Source organism: Carcharodon carcharias, chromosome 6, assembly GCF_017639515.1.
Source record: "Carcharodon carcharias isolate sCarCar2 chromosome 6, sCarCar2.pri, whole genome shotgun sequence".
NCBI classification, from domain to species: domain Eukaryota; kingdom Metazoa; phylum Chordata; class Chondrichthyes; order Lamniformes; family Lamnidae; genus Carcharodon; species Carcharodon carcharias.
The window spans coordinates 88,419,902-88,442,152 of record NC_054472.1 but is presented as its reverse complement, the minus strand read 5'-3'; the positions used below and the strand labels follow the sequence as shown (position 1 = coordinate 88,442,152).

The 22,251-nt window shown below is 46.1% G+C and overlaps 1 protein-coding gene across 1 annotated transcript in view; it reads right to left on the bottom strand.

Annotated features, from left to right (window-relative positions):
* The window catches only part of ppp1r42 (protein phosphatase 1, regulatory subunit 42), a 125,875-nt gene that overhangs the window by 68,629 nt on the left and 34,995 nt on the right, over positions 1-22,251 (bottom strand). The window contains exon 5 of the mRNA XM_041190062.1: positions 18,603-18,719. Coding sequence (XP_041045996.1) covers positions 18,603-18,719 — 117 coding nt within the window. The remainder of the gene's footprint in view (positions 1-18,602; positions 18,720-22,251) is intronic.

Here is a 22,251-nt window from a genome sequence, read left to right as displayed (position 1 = left end):
TACTCTCATACTCCATTTTCCCCTTCTTGATCAATCTTCTTGTCCACTTTTGTTGAATTTTAAACTGCTCCCAATCCTCAGGTTTGCTGCTTTTTCTGGCAATTTTATATGTCTCCTCTTTAGATCTAATATTACCCAATTTCTATTGTAATCCATGACTGAGCCACCTTTCCTGTTTTACTTTTGTGCCAGACAGGAATGAATAATTGTTGTAATTCATGCATACGTTCCTTACATATCAGCCATTGCCTATCCACCGTCAACCCTTTTAGTAAGGTTCCCCAATCCATCATTGCCAACTCGCGCCTCATACCTTCGTAGTTCCCTTTATTTAGATTCAGAACCCTGGTTTCAGATTCAGCTTCTTCACTCTCCATCTTAATGAACAATTCTATCATTTTATGGTCACTGTTCCCTAAGGGGAACAACAAGGTTGTTAATTAATCCTTTCTCATTACACAATACCCAGTCTAGAATAGCCTGCTCTCTAGTTGGTTCCTCAACATATTGGTCTAAAAACCATCACGTGGACATTCCAGGAAATCCTCCTCCACAGTATTATTGGTTTGTCCAATCTATATATAGATAAAGTCACCCATGATTACAGTTGTACCCTTACTCCATACCTCTCTAATTTCCTGTTTAATGCCTTCCCTTCCATCTCCGTTACTGTTTGGAGGCCTATAGACAACCCCTAACAATGTTTTCTGCCCCTTGGTGTTTCTTATTTCCACCCAGATTCCACATCGTGATTTTCCGAGCCAATATCCCTCCTCACTATTGCATTGATTTCCCCCTTTACTAACAGTGCTACCCCACCTCCTTTCCCTATTTGTCTTTCCTTCCTAAATATTGAATGCACCTGCATGTTCAGTTCCCATCCTTGGTCACACTGCAGCCATGTCTCCGTAATTGCAGCGATATCATAACCATTTATAGCTATTTGTGCTGTTAATTTATCTACCTTATTGCGAATGCTCTACGCATCAAGATACAATGCCTTTAGACTTGTCTTTTTAATCTTGTTCGTCATCTTAGCTTTATTTTGCACTATGACCCCATTTGTTTTTTGCCCTTGTTTTTTCTGCCTTCCACTTTTGCTTCTTACTTTTCTGTCTTTTGTTTCTATCCTTGTTTCCCCCTCCTCTGCCTCCCTGCTCGGGTTCCCATCCCCCTGTCAAGCTAGTTTAAACCCTCCCCGACAGCACTAGCAAACACCTCCCCGAGGACACTGGCCCCAGTCCTGTCCAGACCCGTCCTGTTTGTACTGGTTCCGCCTTCCCCAAAACCAGTCCCAATGTCCCAGGAATCTGAATCCCTCCTCTCCACATCATTTCTTCAGCCATGTATTCATCCGATATATCCTGTTATTTCTACTCTCGCTAGACGTGGCCCTGGCAGTAATCTTGAGATTATTACCTTTGAGGTCCTACTTTTTAATTTACATCCTAACTCCACATATTCAGCTTGTAGGACCTCATCCCTTTATTAACCTAGGTCGTTGGTACCAATATGTACCACAACCACTGGCTGTTTGCCCTCCCCTTCAGAATGCCCTGCAGCCTCTCCGAGACATCCTTGACCATGGAGGCAACATACCATCCTGGAGTCTATTTTGCGGCCACAGAAATGCCAGTCTGTTGCCCTTACTATTGAATCCCCTATCACTATAGCCCTGCCACTCTTCTTCCTCTCCTCTTGTCCAGCAGAGCCACCCATGGTGCCATGGATTTGGCTCCTGCTGCTTTCCCCTGAGAAGTCGTCTCCCCCAACGGTATCCAAAACAGTATATCTATTAGAGAGGGGGATGGCCATAAGGGACTCCTACACTAACTGCCTTCCTCTGCTCTACCTGGTGGTCACCCATCTCCCTTCTGCCTGTTCAGTCTTTAGCTGCGGTGTGACCACCTCACTGAACGTGCTGTCCATGACAAACTCAGCATCGTGGATGCTCCACAGTGCATCTAATTAACTAGTTACAGTTGAAAGCCGAGCCTGTATGAGCCCTGTTTTAAGGCTCAACTAAAACTCACCTTCCAACCCTAACAGCAACTTTTAGTTAATTGCTAAATTAAAGAAAGGCTAGATTTTAGATAGAATTTAACCCTTAATTTAACCTTTAAACTCCCTCAGTCACCAATTTCCAACTGAAGCTCTCTACTGCAGCCAAACAAAGTACTCCAGTGCAGACCTACTACAGCTGAACAAATGCCAGGATAAGCTGACGTCTTATTCCTTCAAGAAGGAACAGCTAGTACCGTCAGTACTAGTAACGTCAAAAAGGAGCTCCACAAAGAAAAGGAGGTAGAAGAGAACATCCATTCCTCGACTTTCCACAGCAAATCAGAAGCCGACTGATTTAACTATGCTCCCTGAAGAATATGGAAAGCATAAGTCCTACACATCCTCCAAGAGAGCTGAGAACACATTGGTAGGATAATGTCATCACCACCAACACTCAATGGGGGGATGGGGAGAGAGGGATGTAGGATAATGTACAAATGTTTAATGGGTGGCGTTAAAGACTTTGGGGGACAGTGGTATGAAGGGTCAATACATATAATGTATTATAGCTAATAGCTAAATGCAACATTAGTGATGTGAAACCACATATGACCAGAGCTCAGAGAGAGATGGCTCTGGAACGAGCTTTGGGCTTATCCATCCCTGTATATATTTGTATATAGTTAGATATTTGAGAGTTCCTAGAGGCCTAGTTTTCTAGCAGTCTATTTTAAACACACTCTGGGATCGTTTGGGACAATACTTCAGCTGGTGCTATGGGTGCTGACTGCCGGCATTCAAAAGGGAGCTGAAGCTAAGGTTATAAATCATATAGGTTAAGTGGTTTTACAGATCTCCTGGAATAGCTTAAATTTATTGAGGGGGTTGGAGGAGAATTTTTCAGAGCCCTTTTTCCTTTATTGGCCCTGGGTTTTTCTGTTTTGCCCCATTCAGGTGATGACTAAGCAGGAGAGGAGGCAGGCACAGGGAAAACTAAGAAGTAAGAACACAGCAAGACTGGCAGGCAGAAAGAGCAGCTGCAGAGCAGAGAGAGACCAGCAGTGGAACACAGCAAAACTGGTGGCAGAGCAGAGCGAGACAAGCATCAGAACACAGCGAGACCAGCAGGTATAAAGAGCTAGGTGATTCAGAGTGGAGCTAACATGTTTGAAGAAAAACAAAGTGTGATATCACAGGGAAGCGGTAAGTGATCAGTTGGTGAGCAATTCTATTTTCCACTCTCTCTAAACTAGGACATTGGTCAAATTAGGAACTGGGAAATCAAAAACTTTGATCCAGGTAGGTAATTAAAATCTAAGAATTTTAGATATTAAGAGTTAAGTAAAACATTTCAGTTAACCTCCTCATAAAATAAAATAAAGTCACATCAGCAGAAGAGAAGCTGATTGATGAACAGCTAGTGAGTCTTTATTTAAATAGTAAGTTTCATTATCTAATAAGTAGAACCATGACAGGGCAGCTTGGACCTGTCCAGTGTGCATCCTGTTTCATGCAGGAACTCCTGGATATGTCTTGTATGCTGACAACCATATGCGCAGGTCATGTTATCAGCTGCAGCAGCTTGAACTCCAGGTTTATATCATACATATTTATTTCTATTTGAGCTGCCAATTCATCCATTTTGTTATGAATGCTACGTGCATTTAGATACAGAGCATTTAATTCTGTCCTTTTACTACTTTCGCAGCCTCTAGCCTTATCTGCTGGCTCACTATCCAGTTTGAATGTTCTGTCCTTTCCTGCCATGCTGTGCTGACAGTGATGTCGGCGATGGTCTACCATGTGAACATCCAGCAGTGCAACATCCATCAGACAACCAAATCGTGAGTGATGTGTCCTCGTTCACAGGCCACTGCCATGCACTAATTATCTCTCCTTGATTTCACATGCGCATCTGCCAAACAGCCAACAGAGTCCATGAGCCAGGGTCTCCAATCAAATCTTGAAGAGGAATCTGGAGGCACCTTCCTTGAGGTTCCGTCACAGCGCTCACCCACACCCTCCACCAGCATAGAGACATACACCTCGGTGGGACCCAGCTTTAGAGTAGCCCTGGGATCACAATCTGGTGAGCACATTGCACTATCTGATCCACTGTAGGCAGCGGCAGGGACTTCCCAGGTGTCCGGCATTCGAAGCACTGCTGGAGGTCAGAAATTTGCTGAGTCCAAGTCAGATGACGAGCCACTCGACTCAGTCATGTCACAGTTGCTGGAGCTGCAAAGACAAGCTAGGGAACATCAGGAAGGGATGTCTGCTGCACTCCTCAGATTGCAAGGCACAATGGAGGAGTCCATCTGCCTTCAGTCTGAGGTGATAGTGCCGACATGTCAACTCCCCGAGGTCAACACTGGTAGGATGGCGACTGCCATGGAGATCTTGGTCTAGGACTTCGCTCCTGCACTGCTGTGCGGGCTCAATTCCATCGCTGATGCCATAGTTGGCCTCCAACTGTACATACTCGAGAGGGGCGCCGGGCAGCTTGATCTCATTCCAGCTACCCTGCTCCTCAAGCAGTCAGCCTGAGGCCCCTGGGCACCAATAGGGAGGAGGATCCACAGGTGCACAGTCCAGGTCCATCCATCCAGGTGACTCCGAGAGTGTCCGACTCCCCTTTTCCTGTGACCTCAGCAGCTCTAGCTCCACAGGGTGAGGAGGGTGCCACTGCCACACAGCAAAACCCTGAAAGTAGGCCGGGGCCCTCCAAGTCTCGACCCTCCAGAGGACACCCACTAAAGTCACCACAGACAGGGCATCACAGTCTGCAGGCTGCCTCTACCTCCGCTGTGAATGTCCAGGGAGCGCCAAGACGTAGCAGCAAGGTTAGGACAGTTAACGAGAATTAATTGCACAGCCTGGGCATGGATGTTAATCACTTGTACATATTGTTCACTATTGTCAATAAACTCACAAGAATGTCTCCCTGCCTATGGCTCCTTGTTCTGATGAGCAGTGTTCTTGTCACTCAGGTGTGAAACCTTTCTGCACAAGGTAAAGGCAGGTGTCTCAGTCCAGGGCCTCTTCCCTGTGCTTTGTGCAGCCTTCAGACCAAAGTGATGGTCTGGCCTCACACTCCCTGGAGACATTGCTGAAGCCTGCGCCTCGGTGGTGCTTGTCATTGCTGCCAGAATGTAGTGAGCAAGCGCCACAGAGTTCTTTCATCACCTTTAAGGAGGGGCTGGCCCCCATCTCTTCAGCATCTATGACCACTGATGCTGTGCTCCAGCTCCTGAAGGGCTCAGGTGCTGAAAGTGGACAAAGCATCAGATGCTTCTAAAGTTCCATGGCTGCATCTCTATGATATGACCCTGATCACGGAGCACGAGCCAGCTGCCCTCGGCTAGACAGGAGTCAGACATTCTCAGAGGCTGTGTGAAGATTTATGGAGTGTCCTCAATGCATGTTGTCATCATCCTCCAGCAATCGAGTGACTATTAGGGCCTCCACCGCCTCTCCATTCTCACAGAGGGTATTCACTCTTCCATAAGCCAGAGTGGAGTCAAATGTTCACAAATCTGATGTGGGGAACTATGGGGTCACCTCATTGCATGTCGTCATCATCCTCCACAAACTTAACAGCTATGAGGGCCTTCCAAGTGTGCCTGCCTCATATAGCCAGTGCGAGGGCCTCAACCCCGTCATCGTCACCTCCGAGGACCTCCTCAGCAGTCAGTGTCCTCCTCATTGGAGGAGACATGCAGCTCCTCCTCTACTCCTCTCCCCGTTGGAGCACCAGGTTGTAAAAGGCGAGACAGACGACGACGATATGTGACACCCTCTGCGGACTGTATTGCAGGGCTCCCCCAGACCAGTCCAGGCACCGGAACCTCATCTTCAGAATCCCGAGGGTCTGCTCCACCAAGGTGCAAGCTGCAGCATGAGCCTCATTATACCACCGCTCTGCTGCAGTCTGAGGCCACCGCACGGGTGTCATCGGCCACGGCCTCTGCAGGTAGCCCTTGTCCACGAGGAGCCATCCCTGCAGCTTCTGTGGACCCTGGAAGACTCTAGGGATCTTTGACTGACTGAGGACGTAGGTATCATACACACTCCATGGAAACCGTGCACAAACCTGCAGGATGCGTTTCTGGTGATCACACACTAGCTGCACATTCAGCAAATGGAAGCCCTTGTAATTGATGTAGTCCACCGTGTGTTGTCATGGAGATCTGAGTGCCACATAAGTGCAGTCAATTGCACCCTGCACCTGTGGGAATCCTGAGATCTGGGCGAATGCAATTGCTTTTGCATCCTGGCAGCCACTTTCACAGCCACTGGCAGTGGATGCCCTCCATGTCCCCATGGAGCCAAATCCTGCAGTAACTGACAGGTGTGAGCAACCAGGTCCCTAGATATTTGCACTCTTCGGTGACACTGGTTCTCGGTCATCTGCAGGAATGAAAGGCAGCATCTATAGACCCTGGGTGTCACTAGGCACTGGCCTGTGACAGCTCGCTGTGGCTCTTGGGCAGCATGTGTGGGAGCCCCAACTGCCTCTTCTTCCTGAGGTTGCTGCTCCTGCTTCTGCACAGCCAGGAGCCTCAGTCACTCTCTCCTCCATCTTCTTTGCATCAGGCATCAGGCATACAGCTAGATCACCAGGCTCCGTGGTCCTGATGTAACCCTCCTGCAGGGTGAGAGAGGGAGACACGTGGTTAGCATGTGTGGACTAAGAACCTGTGCTGATTAAGTTTGATGGCTCCTTAATGCTTCTGGAGAGTGCTGGCTACCACTTGGATGGCCAGAGATTAGTGTGCTGCATGACTGCCCTGTTAGCTGGTAGAGACCAGTCCAAACCGGTATGCTGACATTGCAAGGGGCTGTGGGCATCTCCAGTGCTGACTGCTACATGGCTAGCTTTAGCAAGGAGATTGTATAACATGTGCAATCCAACTGCTCTGCAGTCCACTAAAGTGCTCATGAATTTGCAGTCTGTGCAGGGGAGGGGGGGTGGGGGGGACAAAGCTCTGGAGAACTTGGTGGCACTTTGATGCCTCTGCATTGCTTCAGTGGGCAGATAAGCTAGGAGCCTGACCCCAAACATATCAATGCGGCTGCTGAACTGTCTCAGTTGCAGAGGAATGGTCACTCTCTACAGGTTTCCTGAATGCACGGCAACTTCCCTCGCCCACCCTACCCACCCACCCGGAATGCTTGTATGCTATATTCAATGGTAGGGCTGCCCTTACCCCCACCCCCGCCACCAGTTGCCTCAATGGCAAGGCTGCACTCGCCCTCCCTTACAAGTTGCCTCAGGGGCAAAGTTGCACTTTCCCCCCCTCACCCTCAAAAATCACCTCCAAGGCAGGGCAGCATTGCACCGTTTCCCCCCCACACCCCTCCCTCTTACCCTCAAAAGTCGCCTCTGAGGCAGGGCGGCACTTAACCCCGACCCGCCGTGCCCCTGAAGCCCGCAAGGCAACTGGTGACCCTGGTGAGCTCTGCATTGCTTCAGTGGGCAGATAAGCTAGGAGCCTGACCCCAAACATATCAATGTGGCTGCTGAACTGTCTCAGTTCCTCTCCACCCCTCCATCATTTTCACGTGGTCCATCTCTGACACTTCCCTTCCCTTCCTTGACCTCTCTGTCTCAATCTCTGGTGACTGTCCACCAATATCCATTACAAACCCACCGACACCCACAGCTATCTCGACTACAGCTGCTCACACCCCACTTCCTGTAAGGACTCCATCCCATTCTCTCAGTTCCTTCGCCTCCGTCGCATCTGTTCCGATGATGCTACATTCAAAAACAGTTCCTCTGACATGTCCTCCTTCTTCCTTAACCGAGGTTTTCCACCCACGGTCGTTGACAGGGCCCTCAACCATGTCCGGCCCATCTCCCGCGCATCCGCCCTCACGCCTTCTCCTCCCTCCCAGAAACATGATAGGGTCCCCCTTGTCCTCACTTATCACCCCACCAGCCTCCGCATTCAAAGGATCATCCTCCGCCATTTCCGCCAACTCCAGCATGATGCCACCACCAAACACATCTTCCCTTCACCCCCCTTATCGGCATTCCGTAGGGATCGCTCCCTCCGGGACACCCTGGTCCACTCCTCCATCACCCCCTACTCCTCAACCCCCTCCTATGGCACAACCCCTTACCCACGCAAAAGATGCAACACCTGCCCCTTCACTTCCTCTCTCCTCACCGTCCAAGGACCCAAACACTCCTTTCAAGTGAAGCAGCATTTCACTTGCATTTCCCCCAACTTAGTCTACTGCATTCGTTGCTCCCAATGTGGTCTCCTCTACATTGGAGAGACCAAACGTAAACTGGGCGACCGCTTTGCAGAACACCTGCGGTCTGTCCGCAAGAATGACCCAAACCTCCCTGTCGCTTGCCATTTTAACACTCCACCCTGCTCTCTTGCCCACATGTCTGTCCTTGGCTTGCTGCATTGTTCCAGTGAAGCCCAACGCAAACTGGAGGAACAACACCTCATCTTCCGACTAGGGACTTTACAGCCTTCCGGACTGAATATTGAATTCAACAACTTTAGGTCGTGAGTCCCCTCCCCCCTCCCCACCCCCTTTCTGTTTCCCCCCTTTTTTTTTCCCAATAAATTATAAAGATTTTCCTTTTCCCACCTATTTCCATTATATAAAATAAAAAAAAACCCACTAGAGCTATACCTTGAGTGCCCTACCATCCATTCTTAATTAGCACATTCATTTAGATAATATCACCAACTTTAACTTTAACACCTATGTGTTCTATTGTACTATTGTTGTTGACATCTTTTGATGATCTGCTTCTATCACTGCTTGTTTGTCGCTACAACCACACCAACCCCCTCCACCTCTCTGTCTCTCTATCTCTCCGCCCCCCACACACACACCTTAAACCAGCTTATATTTCAGCTCTTTCCTGGACTCGAACTCAAGTTCTGTCGAAGGGTCATGAGGACTCGAAACGTCAACTCTTTTCTTCTCCGCCGATGCTGCCAGACCTGCTGAGTTTTTCCAGGTAATTCTGTTTTTGTTCTGCAGAACATCGCTGTGCACTCACCTCCAGTTCACCCAAAGTGCAGGCTGCCAAGTGCACGTTGCCTCTGTACTGTTGTGAAACATGTCAGCGCGCTTTCCCACCGACGTGGACAGATGATCCAGTAGGGGTACAAGAGCCTGATAACGATATGCTGATGTATTACAATGAGGTTCCCGATGACCAATGGTGGGAAACGAGGCCCACCGTTGGAGGGCTGAGCGGACAATCACGACCTGCCTTCCCGCTGTCGTGAAACCAATCGCGGAATATTATCCGCCCACACCACCTATCACGCCCGCGAGCAGCGGGCATGGAAAATTCCATCCAGAGTTTCAGTGAGATTGGTTGATTCACAGTGTTTGCTGACCTCTGGGTGGGTTGTGGAGAAATCTGTGGATTCTGTCTTGGTCGGATCTGTCCATAATTTGTGCAGTGTGGTGTATTCAACCACAGTTTGCCTTTTAATTGATGTACTTCATATTATCCCTGAATGTTAGAGTATAAGGTAGATAATGTAAATTGTTTTATCTTTCTGACCTTGTATATAAAGTTTATTTTTGTTTGTTCAAAACACATGGAATCTTGTGCTTTTATTCTATCTGCAAATGTCTTGAATCTCAAACTTCACCTACTTTAACAAAACATTATTGGTCCTTCACCGGATCAAACCAAAACCTTAGGATCATAACAGGTAAAAGAGGATTGATGAGGGAAATGCAGATCGTGTGGTATACATGGGTTTCCTAAAGGCATTTTGATAAAATGCTGCACAACAGACTTGTGAATAAAGTTAGTCATGGAGTAAAAGGGACAGTAGCAACATGGATTTGAAATTTGCTAAATGACAGGAGACAGACAGCAGTGCAGGATATTTGATTTTTTGGATTGGAGAAAGGCTTATGGTGGGGTTCTCCAGGGGTCAGTGTTAGAACCTCTATTCTTCTTGATATATATTAATGACCTAGACTTTGGTGTAGAGGGCAGAATTGCAAAATTCACAGATGACACAAAACATATTGTGAACTGTGAGGTTAAATTTCAAAAGGACATGGACAGGTTGGTGGAATGGGTGAAAAAGTTGCAAATGAAATTTAATGCAGAGAATTGTGAAGTGATTCATTTTGTCTGAAGAATGAAAAGAGGCAACATAAAATAAAGGGCATAATTCTAATAGTCGTTTGGTAGTACAGAACTTGAGTATTGCTGAAAAAAGAGACATGTCGAAGCTTTGCACTCTTCAGGACATTTTGCAAGAATACCAAAAGCACCAAGGCTCCTTAGGCAGTTGCTTCCATTCCCACGGCTGCTACCATCTAGAAGGACAAGGGCAGCAGATACATGGGAACACCACCACCTGGAAGTATGCCTCCAAGCCATTCACCATCCTGACTGAGAAGTATATTGCCGTTCCTTCACTTTCGTTGGGTCAAAACCCTGGAATCCCTCCCTAACAACAATGTAGGTGTACATATACTACAAAGACTGCAGCGGTTCAAGAAAGCAGCTTACTACCACTTTCTCAAGGGCAATTAGGGATGCGTAATAAATGCTGGCCTAGCCAGCAATGCCAACATCCCGTCAATGAATAAAAAAAATATAGGGGGAAGACAGCAATTTATACTGTATGTGAAGAGAGTGCTGATTGGTTAGCAAGTGGACTCTGATTGGTAGAGGCGTTTCCATGGAGAATGCACCAGTAATGGTGGCTAACAGTTAACTGCCAAACGTTGTTTGAAATTTAAACCAGGAGGCTTGACCCTGATTGGTCAAGGCATTGCCCTGAGGAATGAGTCAGCAGATGGCTGTCACTTATTTAGTATAGCTGAAGCAGGCACAATGTGTGTATGCTCTTTCTGTCTTCAAAGAACAGGGCCCTTTGTATTATTATATATAGCTTCCAGTACACACAAATGTGCCACACTGCAAGCCCAGCTGACAATCTTAAATTAGTTATCAGCGTAATGCTTAGCACACTGAGGGTTATTTAGCAAATGTTGTCCAATCGCAGAATCACATCTAATGTTGGACGCTGTGTTTTGAATTTTGCAAGCACAGGCTGGTTGGGTATGGTTTGTATCTTGCCTGTCACAAACAGTGGCTGGGACATGCTGTTTGATACAATCCACAAGTCTTTGGGACGTACGACCTACATACATAGTATCACACTGGCACTGAAACTTATATACCACATTACTCATTTGTGTGATAGGCCAAACTTCATTTTTGCTTGACAGCAGCATCCTTTTATGGGTGAATACCACTTGTGTGGCTACTATATAGTAGCAGCATGAAACAGCTAGCTTCACCTGTTGTTAAAATTTTTGAGATACCTTGCCCTTTCAGGGTAATCTGAGGTAGTCTGGGCACTTTTCTGGGCTGGAAGTGATGGCCTTAGGCCCATTCATGAAAAGTTCTGAGGAGTGAAAGACAAAAAGCTTCGACATGACTCTTTTTTCAGCAATACAATTATAAGATGGGTTCAGAAGTAGAGGGATACAAAGGCATTAGAGAAAGCGCAGAAAAGTTTCATGAGAATGGCTCCAGGGATTAGGAACTTTGGTTATGCAGATAGATTGGAGAAACTGGGGCTGTTCTCCTTGGAGGAGATTTGATAAAACTATTCAAAATCATGAAGGGTCTGGACAGAGTAAATAGGGAAAACTGTACCCATTGGTGAAAGAATGGAGAACCAGAGGACACCGATTTAAGTTGAAAACAAAAAAACTGCGGATGCTGGAAATCCAAAACAAAAACAGAATTACCTGGAAAAACTCAGCAGATCTGGCAGCATCGGCGGAGAAGAAAAGAGTTGACGTTTCGAGTCCTCATGACCCTTCGACAGAACTTGAGTTCGAGTCCAAGAAAGAGTTGAAATATAAGCTGGTTTAAGATGTGTGTGTGGGGGGCGGAGAGATAGAGAGACAGAGAGGTTGGGGTGGGGGGGTGTGGTTGTAGGGACAAACAAGCAGTGTTAGAAGCAGATCATCAAAAGATGTCAACGACAATAGTACAATAGAACACATAGGTGTTAAGATTAAAGTTGGTGATATTATCTAAACGAATGTGCTAATTAAGAATGGAAAGTAGGGCACTCAAGGTATAGCTCTAGTGGGGTTTTTTTTTATAATGGAAATAGGTGGGAAAAGGAAAATCTTTCTAATTTATTGGAAAAAAAAAAGGAAGGGGGAAACAGAAAGGGGGTGGGGATGGGGGAGGGAGCTCACGACCTAAAGTTGTTGAATTCAATATTCAGTCCGGAAGGCTGTAAAGTCCCTAGTTGGAAGATGAGGTGTTGTTCCTCCAGTTTGCGTTGGGCTTCACTGGAACAATGCAGCAAGCCAAGGACAGACATGTGGGCAAGAGAGCAGGGTGGAGTGTTAAAATGGCAAGCGACAGGGAGGTTTGGGTCATTCTTGCGGACAGACCGCAGGTGTTCTGCAAAGCGGTCGCCCAATTTACGTTTGGTCTGTCCAATGTAGAGGAGACCACATTGGGAGCAACGAATGCAGTAGACTAAGTTGGGGGAAATGCAAGTGAAATGCTGCTTCACTTGAAAGGAGTGTTTGGGTCCTTGGACGGTGAGGAGAGAGGAAGTGAAGGGGCAGGTGTTGCATCTTTTGCGTGGGCATGGGGTGGTGCCATAGGAGGGGGTTGAGAAGTAGGGGGTGATGGAGGAGTGGACCAGGGTGTCCCGGAGGGAGCGATCCCTACGGAATGCCGATAAGGGAGGTGAAGGGAAGATGTGTTTGGTGGTGGCATCATGCTGGAGTTGGCAGAAATGGCGGAGGATGATCCTTTGAATGCGGAGGCTGGTGGGGTGATAAGTGAGGACAAGGGGGACCCTATCATGTTTCTGGGAGGGAGGAGAAGGTGTGAGGGCGGATGCGCGGGAGATGGGTCGGACACGGTTGAGGGCCCTGTCAACGACCGTGGGTGGAAAACCTCGGTTAAGGAAGAAGGAGGACATGTCAGAGGAACTGTTCTTGAATGTAGCATCATCGGAACAGATGCGACGGAGGCGAAGGAACTGAGAGAATGGGATGGAGTCCTTACAGGAAGCGGGGTGTGAGGAGCTGTAGTCGAGATAGCTGTGGGAGTCGGTGGGTTTGTAATGGATATTGGTGGACAGTCTATCACCAGAGATTGAGACAGAGAGGTCAAGGAAGTGAAGGGAAGTGTCAGAGATGGACCACGTGAAAATGATGGAGGGGTGGAGATTGGAAGCAAAATTAATAAATTTTTCCAAGTCCCGACGAGAGCATGAAGCGGCACCGAAGTAATCATCGATGTACCGGAGAAAGAGTTGTGGAAGGGGGCCGGAGTAGGACTGCAACAAGGAATGTTCCACATACCCCATAAAGAGACAGGCATAGCTGGGGCCCATGCGGGTACCCATAGCCACACCTTTTATTTGGAGGAAGTGAGAGGAGGTGAAGGAGAAATTGTTCAGCGTGAGAACAAGTTCAGCCAGACGGAGGAGAGTAGTGGTGGATGGGGATTGTTCGGGCCTCTGTTCGAGGAAGAAGCTAAGGACCCTCAGACCATCCTGGTGGGGGATGGAGGTGTATTTCTCTGCTCCTCTCACCCATTCTAACCTTTCTCTCTCTGAACTTACTGCACTCCATTCTCTCAGGTCCAACCCTGACATTGTCATCAAACCCACTGACAAGGGTGGTGCTGTTGTTGTCTGGCGCACTGACGTCTACCTCGCGAAGGCTGAGCGTCAACTCGCAGACACTTCCTCCTATCTCTCCCTGGACCATGACCCCACCACTGAACATCAAGCCATTGTTTCCAGGACTGTCACTGACCTCATCTCCTCTGGGGATCTCCCTCCCACAGCTTCCAACCTGATAGTCGCCCAACCTCGGACGGCCCGCTTCTATCTCCTACCCAAAATCCACAAACAGAACTGCCCCGGTAGACCGATCGTCTCAGCTTGCTCCTGCCCCACAGAACTCATTTCTCGTTATCTTGACTCCCTTCTCTCTCCCCTTGTCCAGTCCCTTCCCACCTACATCCGTGATTCCTCTGACACCTTACGTCACATCAACAATTTCCAGTTCCCTGGCCCCAACCGCTTCCTCTTCACCATGGACGTCCAATCCCTCTACACCTTCATCCCCCACCTATTTCCATTATAAAAAAAAAACCCCACTAGAGCTATACCTTGAGTGCCCTACCATCCATTCTTAATTAGCACATTCATTTAGATAATATCACCAACTTTAACTTTAACACCTATGTGTTCTATTGTACTATTGTCGTTGACATCTTTTGATGATCTGCTTCTATCACTGCTTGTTTGTCCCTACAACCACACCCCACCCCCCCACCTCTCTGTCTCTCTATCTCTCCGCCCCCCACACACACATCTTAAACCAGCTTATATTTCAACTCTTTCTTGGACTCGAACTCAAGTTCTGTCGAAGGGTCATGAGGACTCGAAACGTCGACTCTTTTCTTCTCCACCAATGCTGCCAGACCTGCTGAGTTTTTCCAGGTAATTCTGTTTTTGTTTTGGATTTCCAGCATCCGCAGTTTTTTTGTTTTTATCTCTGTGTTTAATTGACTGCCACTGCTCTTCAAGAAATGCCTACCTCCTTGAAGAAGTTCTGTTCCTCTCTGCGACAAGATTTCCGTATCTCTCTGTTGTCTTGCTCACCTTCCTTGCTTTCCATTTCCCTCCTAGTATTTGACAAGCTGTTTACTAAAACCCGCTTTCACAGCCATATCTCCTTTCTCAGTGACTGTCTCCGTCTCCGACTTACCCCACGTGGATTTCAACTGAAATTCCACCCCTCATGTTTCGAACCCACCCAGGATTACAGGTATCTCCGGGACATAAAACGTTTCTCGGACTGCTGTTCCCGTCACATTCTGAAATCCACACTCAGTGCCATGCGTCGCCATATGAACACACTCGACCTCTCCCTCCAGCAGCACCGCCGTACCCTTTTTCAAAGCTGCGCGTGCCCCCAGTTTCATTTTATCCTTCTGCTCATCCGATGCCTCAACAAGAAACTTTTTCTCTTTCTCTCAAGTGCTAAGGAACGCAAGCTCCAACAACTCATCGACACCAACACCCATCTAGGACCCTCCACCCCTGCCTGTCCCTCCGTCCCCACCCTTTCTTCCAATCCCAACCCCAGCCGTGTATTCACTATACCCCCTGACCTTCCCCTCTCCGATGCTGAACGTTCAGTGCTCAGCAAAGGACTTAGTTTCATACCCTTACGCCCTCACCTCAATGAATTTCGGGCTCGGCATGATACTGAACTCTTCTTCCGCTGTCTTCGTCTCCGGGCTCACTTCTTTGGGCAGGAGTCCTCTCCCAGTTCAACGGATCCTTTTACCCATCTCCAATATTCTCCCTCCACCTGGACCCCTCCCTCTGGATTCTTACCTTCTCTCGATCTTTTCATTGAGAACTGTCGGCGCAACATTAGTCGTCTCAATTTCTCTGCTCCTCTCACCCATTCTAACCTGTCTCTCTCTGAACTTACTGCACTCCATTCTCTCAGGTCCAACCCTGACATTGTCATCAAACCCACTGACAAGGGTGGTGCTGTTGTTGTCTGGCGCACTGACCTCTACCTCGCGGAGGCTGAGCGTCAACTCGCAGACACTTCCTCCTATCTCTCCCTGGACCATGACCCCACCACTGAACATCAAGCCATTGTTTCCAGGACTGTCACTGACCTCATCTCCTCTGGGGATCTCCCTCCCACAGCTTCCAACCTGATAGTCGCCCAACCTCGGACAGCCCGCTTCTATCTCCTACCCAAAATCCACAAACAGAACTGCCCCGGTAGACCGATCGTCTCAGCTTGCTCCTGCCCCACAGAACTCATTTCTCGTTATCTTGACTCCCTTCTCTCTCCCCTTGTCCAGTCCCTTCCCACCTACAACCGTGATTCCTCTGACACCTCACGTCACATCAACAATTTCCAGTTCCCTGGCCCCAACCGCTTCCTCTTCACCATGGACGTCCAATCCCTCTACACCTCCATCCCCCACCAGGATGGTCTGAGGGCCCTTAGCTTCTTCCTCGAACAGAGGCCCGAACAATCCCCATCCACCACTACTCTCCTCCGTCTGGCTGAACTTGTTCTCACGCTGAACAATTTCTCCTTCAACTCCTCTCACTTCCTCCAAATAAAAGGTGTGGCTATGGGTACCCGCATGGGCCCCAGCTATGCCTGTCTCTTTATGGGGTATGTGGAATATTCCTTGTTCCAGTCCTACTCCTGCCTCCTTCCACAACTCTTTCTCCGGTACATCGATGATTACTTTGGTGCCGCTTCATGCTCTCGTCGGGACTTGGAAAAATTTATTAATTTTGCTTCCAATCTCCAACCCTCCATCATTTTCACGTGGTCCATCTCTGACACTTCCCTTCCCTTCCTTGACCTCTCTGTCTCAATCTCTGGTGATAGACTGTCCACCAATATCCATTACAAACCCACCGACTCCCACAGCTATCTCGACTACAGCTCCTCACACCCCGCTTCCTGTAAGGACTCCATCCCATTCTCTCAGTTCCTTCGCCTCCGTCGCATCTGTTCCGATGATGCTACATTCAAGAACAGTTCCTCTGACATGTCCTCCTTCTTCCTTAACCGAGGTTTTCCACCCACGGTCATTGACAGGGCCCTCAATCGTGTCCGGCCCATCTCCCGCGCATCCGCCCTCACGCCTTCTCCTCCCTCCCAGAAACATGATAGGGTCCCCCTTGTCCTCACTTATCACCCCACCAGCCTCCGCATTCAAAGGATCATCCTCCGCCATTTCCGCCAACTCCAGCATGATGCCACCACCAAACACATCTTCCCTTCACCCCCCTTATCGGCATTCCGTAGGGATCGCTCCCTCCGGGACACCCTGGTCCACTCCTCCATCACCCCCTACTTCTCAACCCCCTCCTATGGCACCACCCCATGCCCACGCAAAAGATGCAACACCTGCCCCTTCACTTCCTCTCTCCTCACCATCCAAGGACCCAAACACTCCTTTCAAGTGAAGCAGCATTTCACTTGCATTTCCCCCAACTTAGTCTACTGCATTCGTTGCTCCCAATGTGGTCTCCTCTACATTGGACAGACCAAATGTAAACTGGGCGACCGCTTTGCAGAACACCTGCGGTCTGTCCGCAAGAATGACCCAAACCTCCCTGTCGCTTGCCATTTTAACACTCCACCCTGCTCTCTTGCCCACATGTCTGTCCTTGGCTTGCTGCATTGTTCCAGTGAAGCCCAATGCAAACTGGAGGAACAACACCTCATCTTCCGACTAGGGACTTTACAGCCTTCCGGACTGAATATTGAATTCAACAACTTTAGGTCGTGAGCTCCCTCCCCCATCCCCACCCCCTTTCTGTTTCCCCCTTCCTTTTTTTTTCCAATAAATTAGAAAGATTTTCCTTTTCCCACCTATTTCCATTATAAAAAAAAACCCCCACTAGAGCTATACCTTGAGTGCCCTACCATCCATTCTTAATTAGCACATTCATTTAGATAATATCACCAACTTTAACTTTAACACCTATGTGTTCTATTGTACTATTGTCGTTGACATCTTTTGATGATCTGCTTCTATCACTGCTTGTTTGTCCCTACAACCACACCCCCCCTCCTGCACCTCTCTGTCTCTCTATCTCTCCGCCCCCCCACACACACACCTTAAACCAGCTTATATTTCAACTCTTTCTTGGACTCGAACTCAAATTCTGTCGAAGGGTCATGAGGACTCGAAACGTCGACTCTTTTCTTCTCCGCCGATGCTGCCAGACCTGCTGTGTTTTTCCAGGTAATTCTGTTTACCGATTTAAGTTGATTGGCAAAAGAACCAAAGTTTACATGAAGGAAAACCTTTTTTTACACATGGGGATGTTAAAGTCTGAAATGCACTGCCTCTGCCTTGTGGAGGCAGATTCAATTATAACTTTCAAAAGGGAATTGGATAAGCACCTGAAGGGGAAAAAAATGCAAGGCCATGGGGAAAGGGCAGGGAGAGGAAGTAGACAAATTGCTCCTGTAGTGAACTGGCACAGATTTAATACATTGCATAGCCTCCTTCTGTGGTGTAACCATTCTACGGTCATTTTTGTATGTAACAGACTTTTAAAAAAGGTGGAAGCAACTGCTATCTTTCACAAAGAATAGAAAAAAGACTTCATTTATATAGCACCTTTCACAGCCTCAACACATCCAAAAGCACTTTACAATCAATGAAGTATTTTGTAAATGTAATCAATATTGAAATAAAGGAAATTCAGCAGCCAATTTACATACTGCAAGGTCACACAAACAGCAATGACAGCTTCAGTGACATTGGTTGAAGTATAAGAATTGGACAGGATATAAGGGAGACCTTCCCTCCTTTTGTTAAAATAATGTCATGGGGTCTCTTATATCCATCTGAGCGCAGACAGGACCTGGGTTTAATGTTTCATCTGAAAGATGGAAAGGCAATAGCATTTGCAGAGGTCTGATGGCAGTTTACCTCCCCATTTTTGCAGCTGTGAAGTATGGCAGAAGGAAACTTGCTTTAAGGATTTTCTTTATTTTTTCAATAAGATTACCTTTATATCTTGAATCTGATTGTCTTCAGCCATAAACTGATTCAGGTTCTCAAGACAAGCCAATTCTTTTATCTCATCAATGTTATTCTTCTTGATGTTCAAAACACACAAGGATTTCTGTATAAATAAAAAATATTTACTCTGTAGATATTTTAAAATAAAATTTCCCTATTTATTCTTAATTTAATTCATTATTTGTAAAGATTCATCTTTAATTGTCATAGTAATTTTCAATGCAGGTTAGTACAATGAAATCAGTATTGTGAGAATGGGTGTTTTTTAATATTTTGGGGAATGCTGTGTTATTTTGTAAGGAAGGTTGGGTGGATGGGTGTGTGTGTGTGTGTGTGTGTGTGTGTGTGTGTGTGTGATTTAATTAAGCTGGGCAAGAGATTGATAGGAATCAGGCTGCCTGGGGTTTGGAAACATGAAAATGTTAAAAGTGTTAAATTTGACGCACAAGTAAATAGGTTAGGTTGAACATTTGTATTTCTAGATTAGTTGGGAGGTTGTTTGAATTTCAAAGGGGAATGAGAGGCAACAAGGAAAATGTTTGCATCTTGCAGGGGCCCATAGGTAAATAGTAGTGGGGATATTATATTTCTATTGAACCAAAAGCAAAGACAAGATAGAAACATAAAAGATCTTATAGTTGGGTTTGAGTTTCAAAGGGGTGTGAGAACAATGGGACTGAGATGAAAGGGAAAAAGTATATTGGAGATACTATTGATAGATATTGAGGTAGAGAGTTAGAAATAGCTATTGAGCTGGATAGCTGTCGTGCCATTAAGCTGGAGATGGCTGGAGATCTCTGGAGCTGTTGGAGTTGTTGAGAAGTCTGGGGCTGCAGCAAGCAGTTTTATTCTGAAGTGAATTCCTTAGCAAAGTGGAAGAGGGTAAAGAGCATGTGGTACCCCTTTATTGAAGCTACAGCAGTTTGCTTGTGTGATATTACTGGATTCCATATTTAAACATCTTCAAGGGAGTGTTGCCTGGAAAGTGTTTACTTGTGGGTTTGACCAAGTAGAGGTTTTGGGAGAATGTTTTAACCTTAATTGTGTAATTGTAATCTAGTGTGCTTAAGTTTTCTTTTTTTTGTTAATAAAACTTTAACTTTTAATTTTTAAAAACCCAAAAGTGTTACTCGACCTCTTACCACTGAGATTAGTACGTCTTTCTCTTGTTAGAATACAAAACAAAAGGTTGTGACCCGTAAGCCAAGTTTCTCTCTGGGATTTGGTTTGCGCAGCAATAACCAGCTGTGGTCATAGCAATATTAATGATTTAAGGATGAGCATTTCATAAAGAATAATGGATATGCTAGTGATTAGAAATATACTGATTACATAGTGGACTATAAGAATGAAGCCTAAACAGTTTATAAATGCTGCTGGTAACTCCTCAAAATTTGTCAGGAGATCACTCCCATTTATCAACTTTTTTAAAAGATAAATATAGATGTAATGTATTTACAAAATCACACTCCAAGGGTGGGATTTAATGAAGAATCTGGGAGTAGGAAATGTGGCGGGCAGAATGAGTTAATCAAGCAGGAGCCAAAATGTCAAAATCATGACAGCGAGTCTCTTTCTTATATCTCTTGGCTTCCTCCCGGAATACAGCACATTCCTGAGTCTTCTCTGCCAACTGGTTCTTCAGTTCTTTCAGAGTGACAATAAATTCATTTTGTTTAACTTCGCAATTTCCCAGAGCAACAAACTTTGACTTGAGGGATCCTTGTGGTGTGTTAAGGTCCTTCAACAGGTTTTCATTTTCGTTACAAAGCTCAATTTACTTCCTCTTGAGTTGTCTTGTAATTTAAATTGAGTTTGTTCTGCTTCTTCACCATTCTGCTGTTCCAAGTAGTCTTTATTCTTTCATATTGCTGAAGGGTTATGTACTGTTTTTGAATTTGATCTTGAAGGACAATTAGTTGTTCTTTCAACTATTTATTTTCTTGTTCAGCTCTTGTCTTCTCATTTTGCATTTCAGTGTACCGCTTTGTCACTACTGATAGTTCCAACACAGCTTTTTCTGAAGTAGCATTCAATGTCTTTTTTAACTCCTTGTGTTTTTTCCAGAGGCAAGAATTGGTTCTTCAAAGAGTCTTTCAAGGCTGCAACTTCTTTAAGTGCCTTTTCTTCCTGCTGTTGAGCCGGGCTGTACATCTGGTTGAGTTTTCGCAACCTCCACTTCAATTTGCTAACCATGGAACTAAGGGTTATTATTTCCTCCTGGTACCTTTGTGACATCACAGAAATTTGTTTGTTCAGATCTCGAACAGATTGGCTCATTGAAAACTTTAATTTATCGTGTGTTTTCAAAGCTGTATTCAGCTTGACTCTTGCATTTTAAATCTTCCAGTTCAGCTTTGATATGAACAATTTCTGATTTTACTTCTGCTTTTTCGTGCTCTGCCTACAGTAGGGCTTTATCCTTGTTGTTCACTGAAAGTTGCTGGTAAAGTTCTGGAATCATCTCGAACCATTTCCAAAAAGGTATACCTTTGAGACTTTTTTTAAAGTCCCCTGCCCCTCTGGCACTCTAGTGTGGTTTGTTTGGGTACTGTCTTGTACCCTTTCATCACTTTGCTGGGGGTTTTCTATCCCTCTTTTTAAGCTCTGCATGCTCCTCAACTCAAAGTATTTGTCATTGAATGTTAATAGTTTCTTGAGGCTAGTTCAGGATTCATCAATACCATGCATTAGATTATTAATTCTGCAAGTTCACCAAACCAGCATAAAAATGTATTAATCTGGACTTTTTTTGATTTTTTACTTAGACTTGATAAAATTTTTAAATTCTCTTCTTGAAGATGCCATATTTTCCATTATGTTTGGCCCTTAGATAAGTCCAAACGGATCTGCTAAGTTGGAATTTGATCCATGGTCATTTAATATTTTTTGCAGTTACAACTTTAAATGTTGTTGCCCTTTTAGGAATGGCTGTCCAATAAACTTTTTTTCTTTCTCGATTGCTGGGTTCAGCAGGGTCTCATTGGGCTGAGGGGGCCACTTTTTAAAAAAAAGTACTCTCTCTGTAGAACCTTCGAAACTAATAGACTTGGCTAGCGATTTACTCCTCTTGAACTCGATTTGAAAACTTTAGAGTCGGTCAAATTGGAGCTTCTGCTTGTTATTTACGGAGCTGGGAAGTATCATTGTTCCCAAAATATTTAAATAATTTGTTCTACTTTTTCCTTTCAGATGAGCTCAGACTCAGGTATCAGGTTTTAGCGGTGGGTTACTTTTAAATGGCATTTCTAAAAGTGAATTACTGAAAGGAGTTCGCAGGGCTTGATGCAGCCTGAAATTTAGCTAATCTTTGCAGATTCAGCCGACTCAGCACTCTGAAGCTGGACTTCCAAAGGAGATTCAATGGCATCTTCTGCTGCAGTAAGGAATCTTAAACCTCTGCTTCAGCTTCCAGGCATTTCTCTGGACTGTTTCCTGGTGATTTTTCCTCTGCGCTTCTGCTTTTTAGGAGCTTTTTTTCGAGTCAGACTGCTTTGTTGAATTTTCTTCTTGGCCTTCCAGCATTTTGCTTTGTCTCTGCATTTTAATGAGGTACTGGGTTTTTATCCCACTGCTGCCACCATGTTGCGAGGGTGTTATTACAGATTGGTATGCCTCAAAGAAGTCTGTGTAAT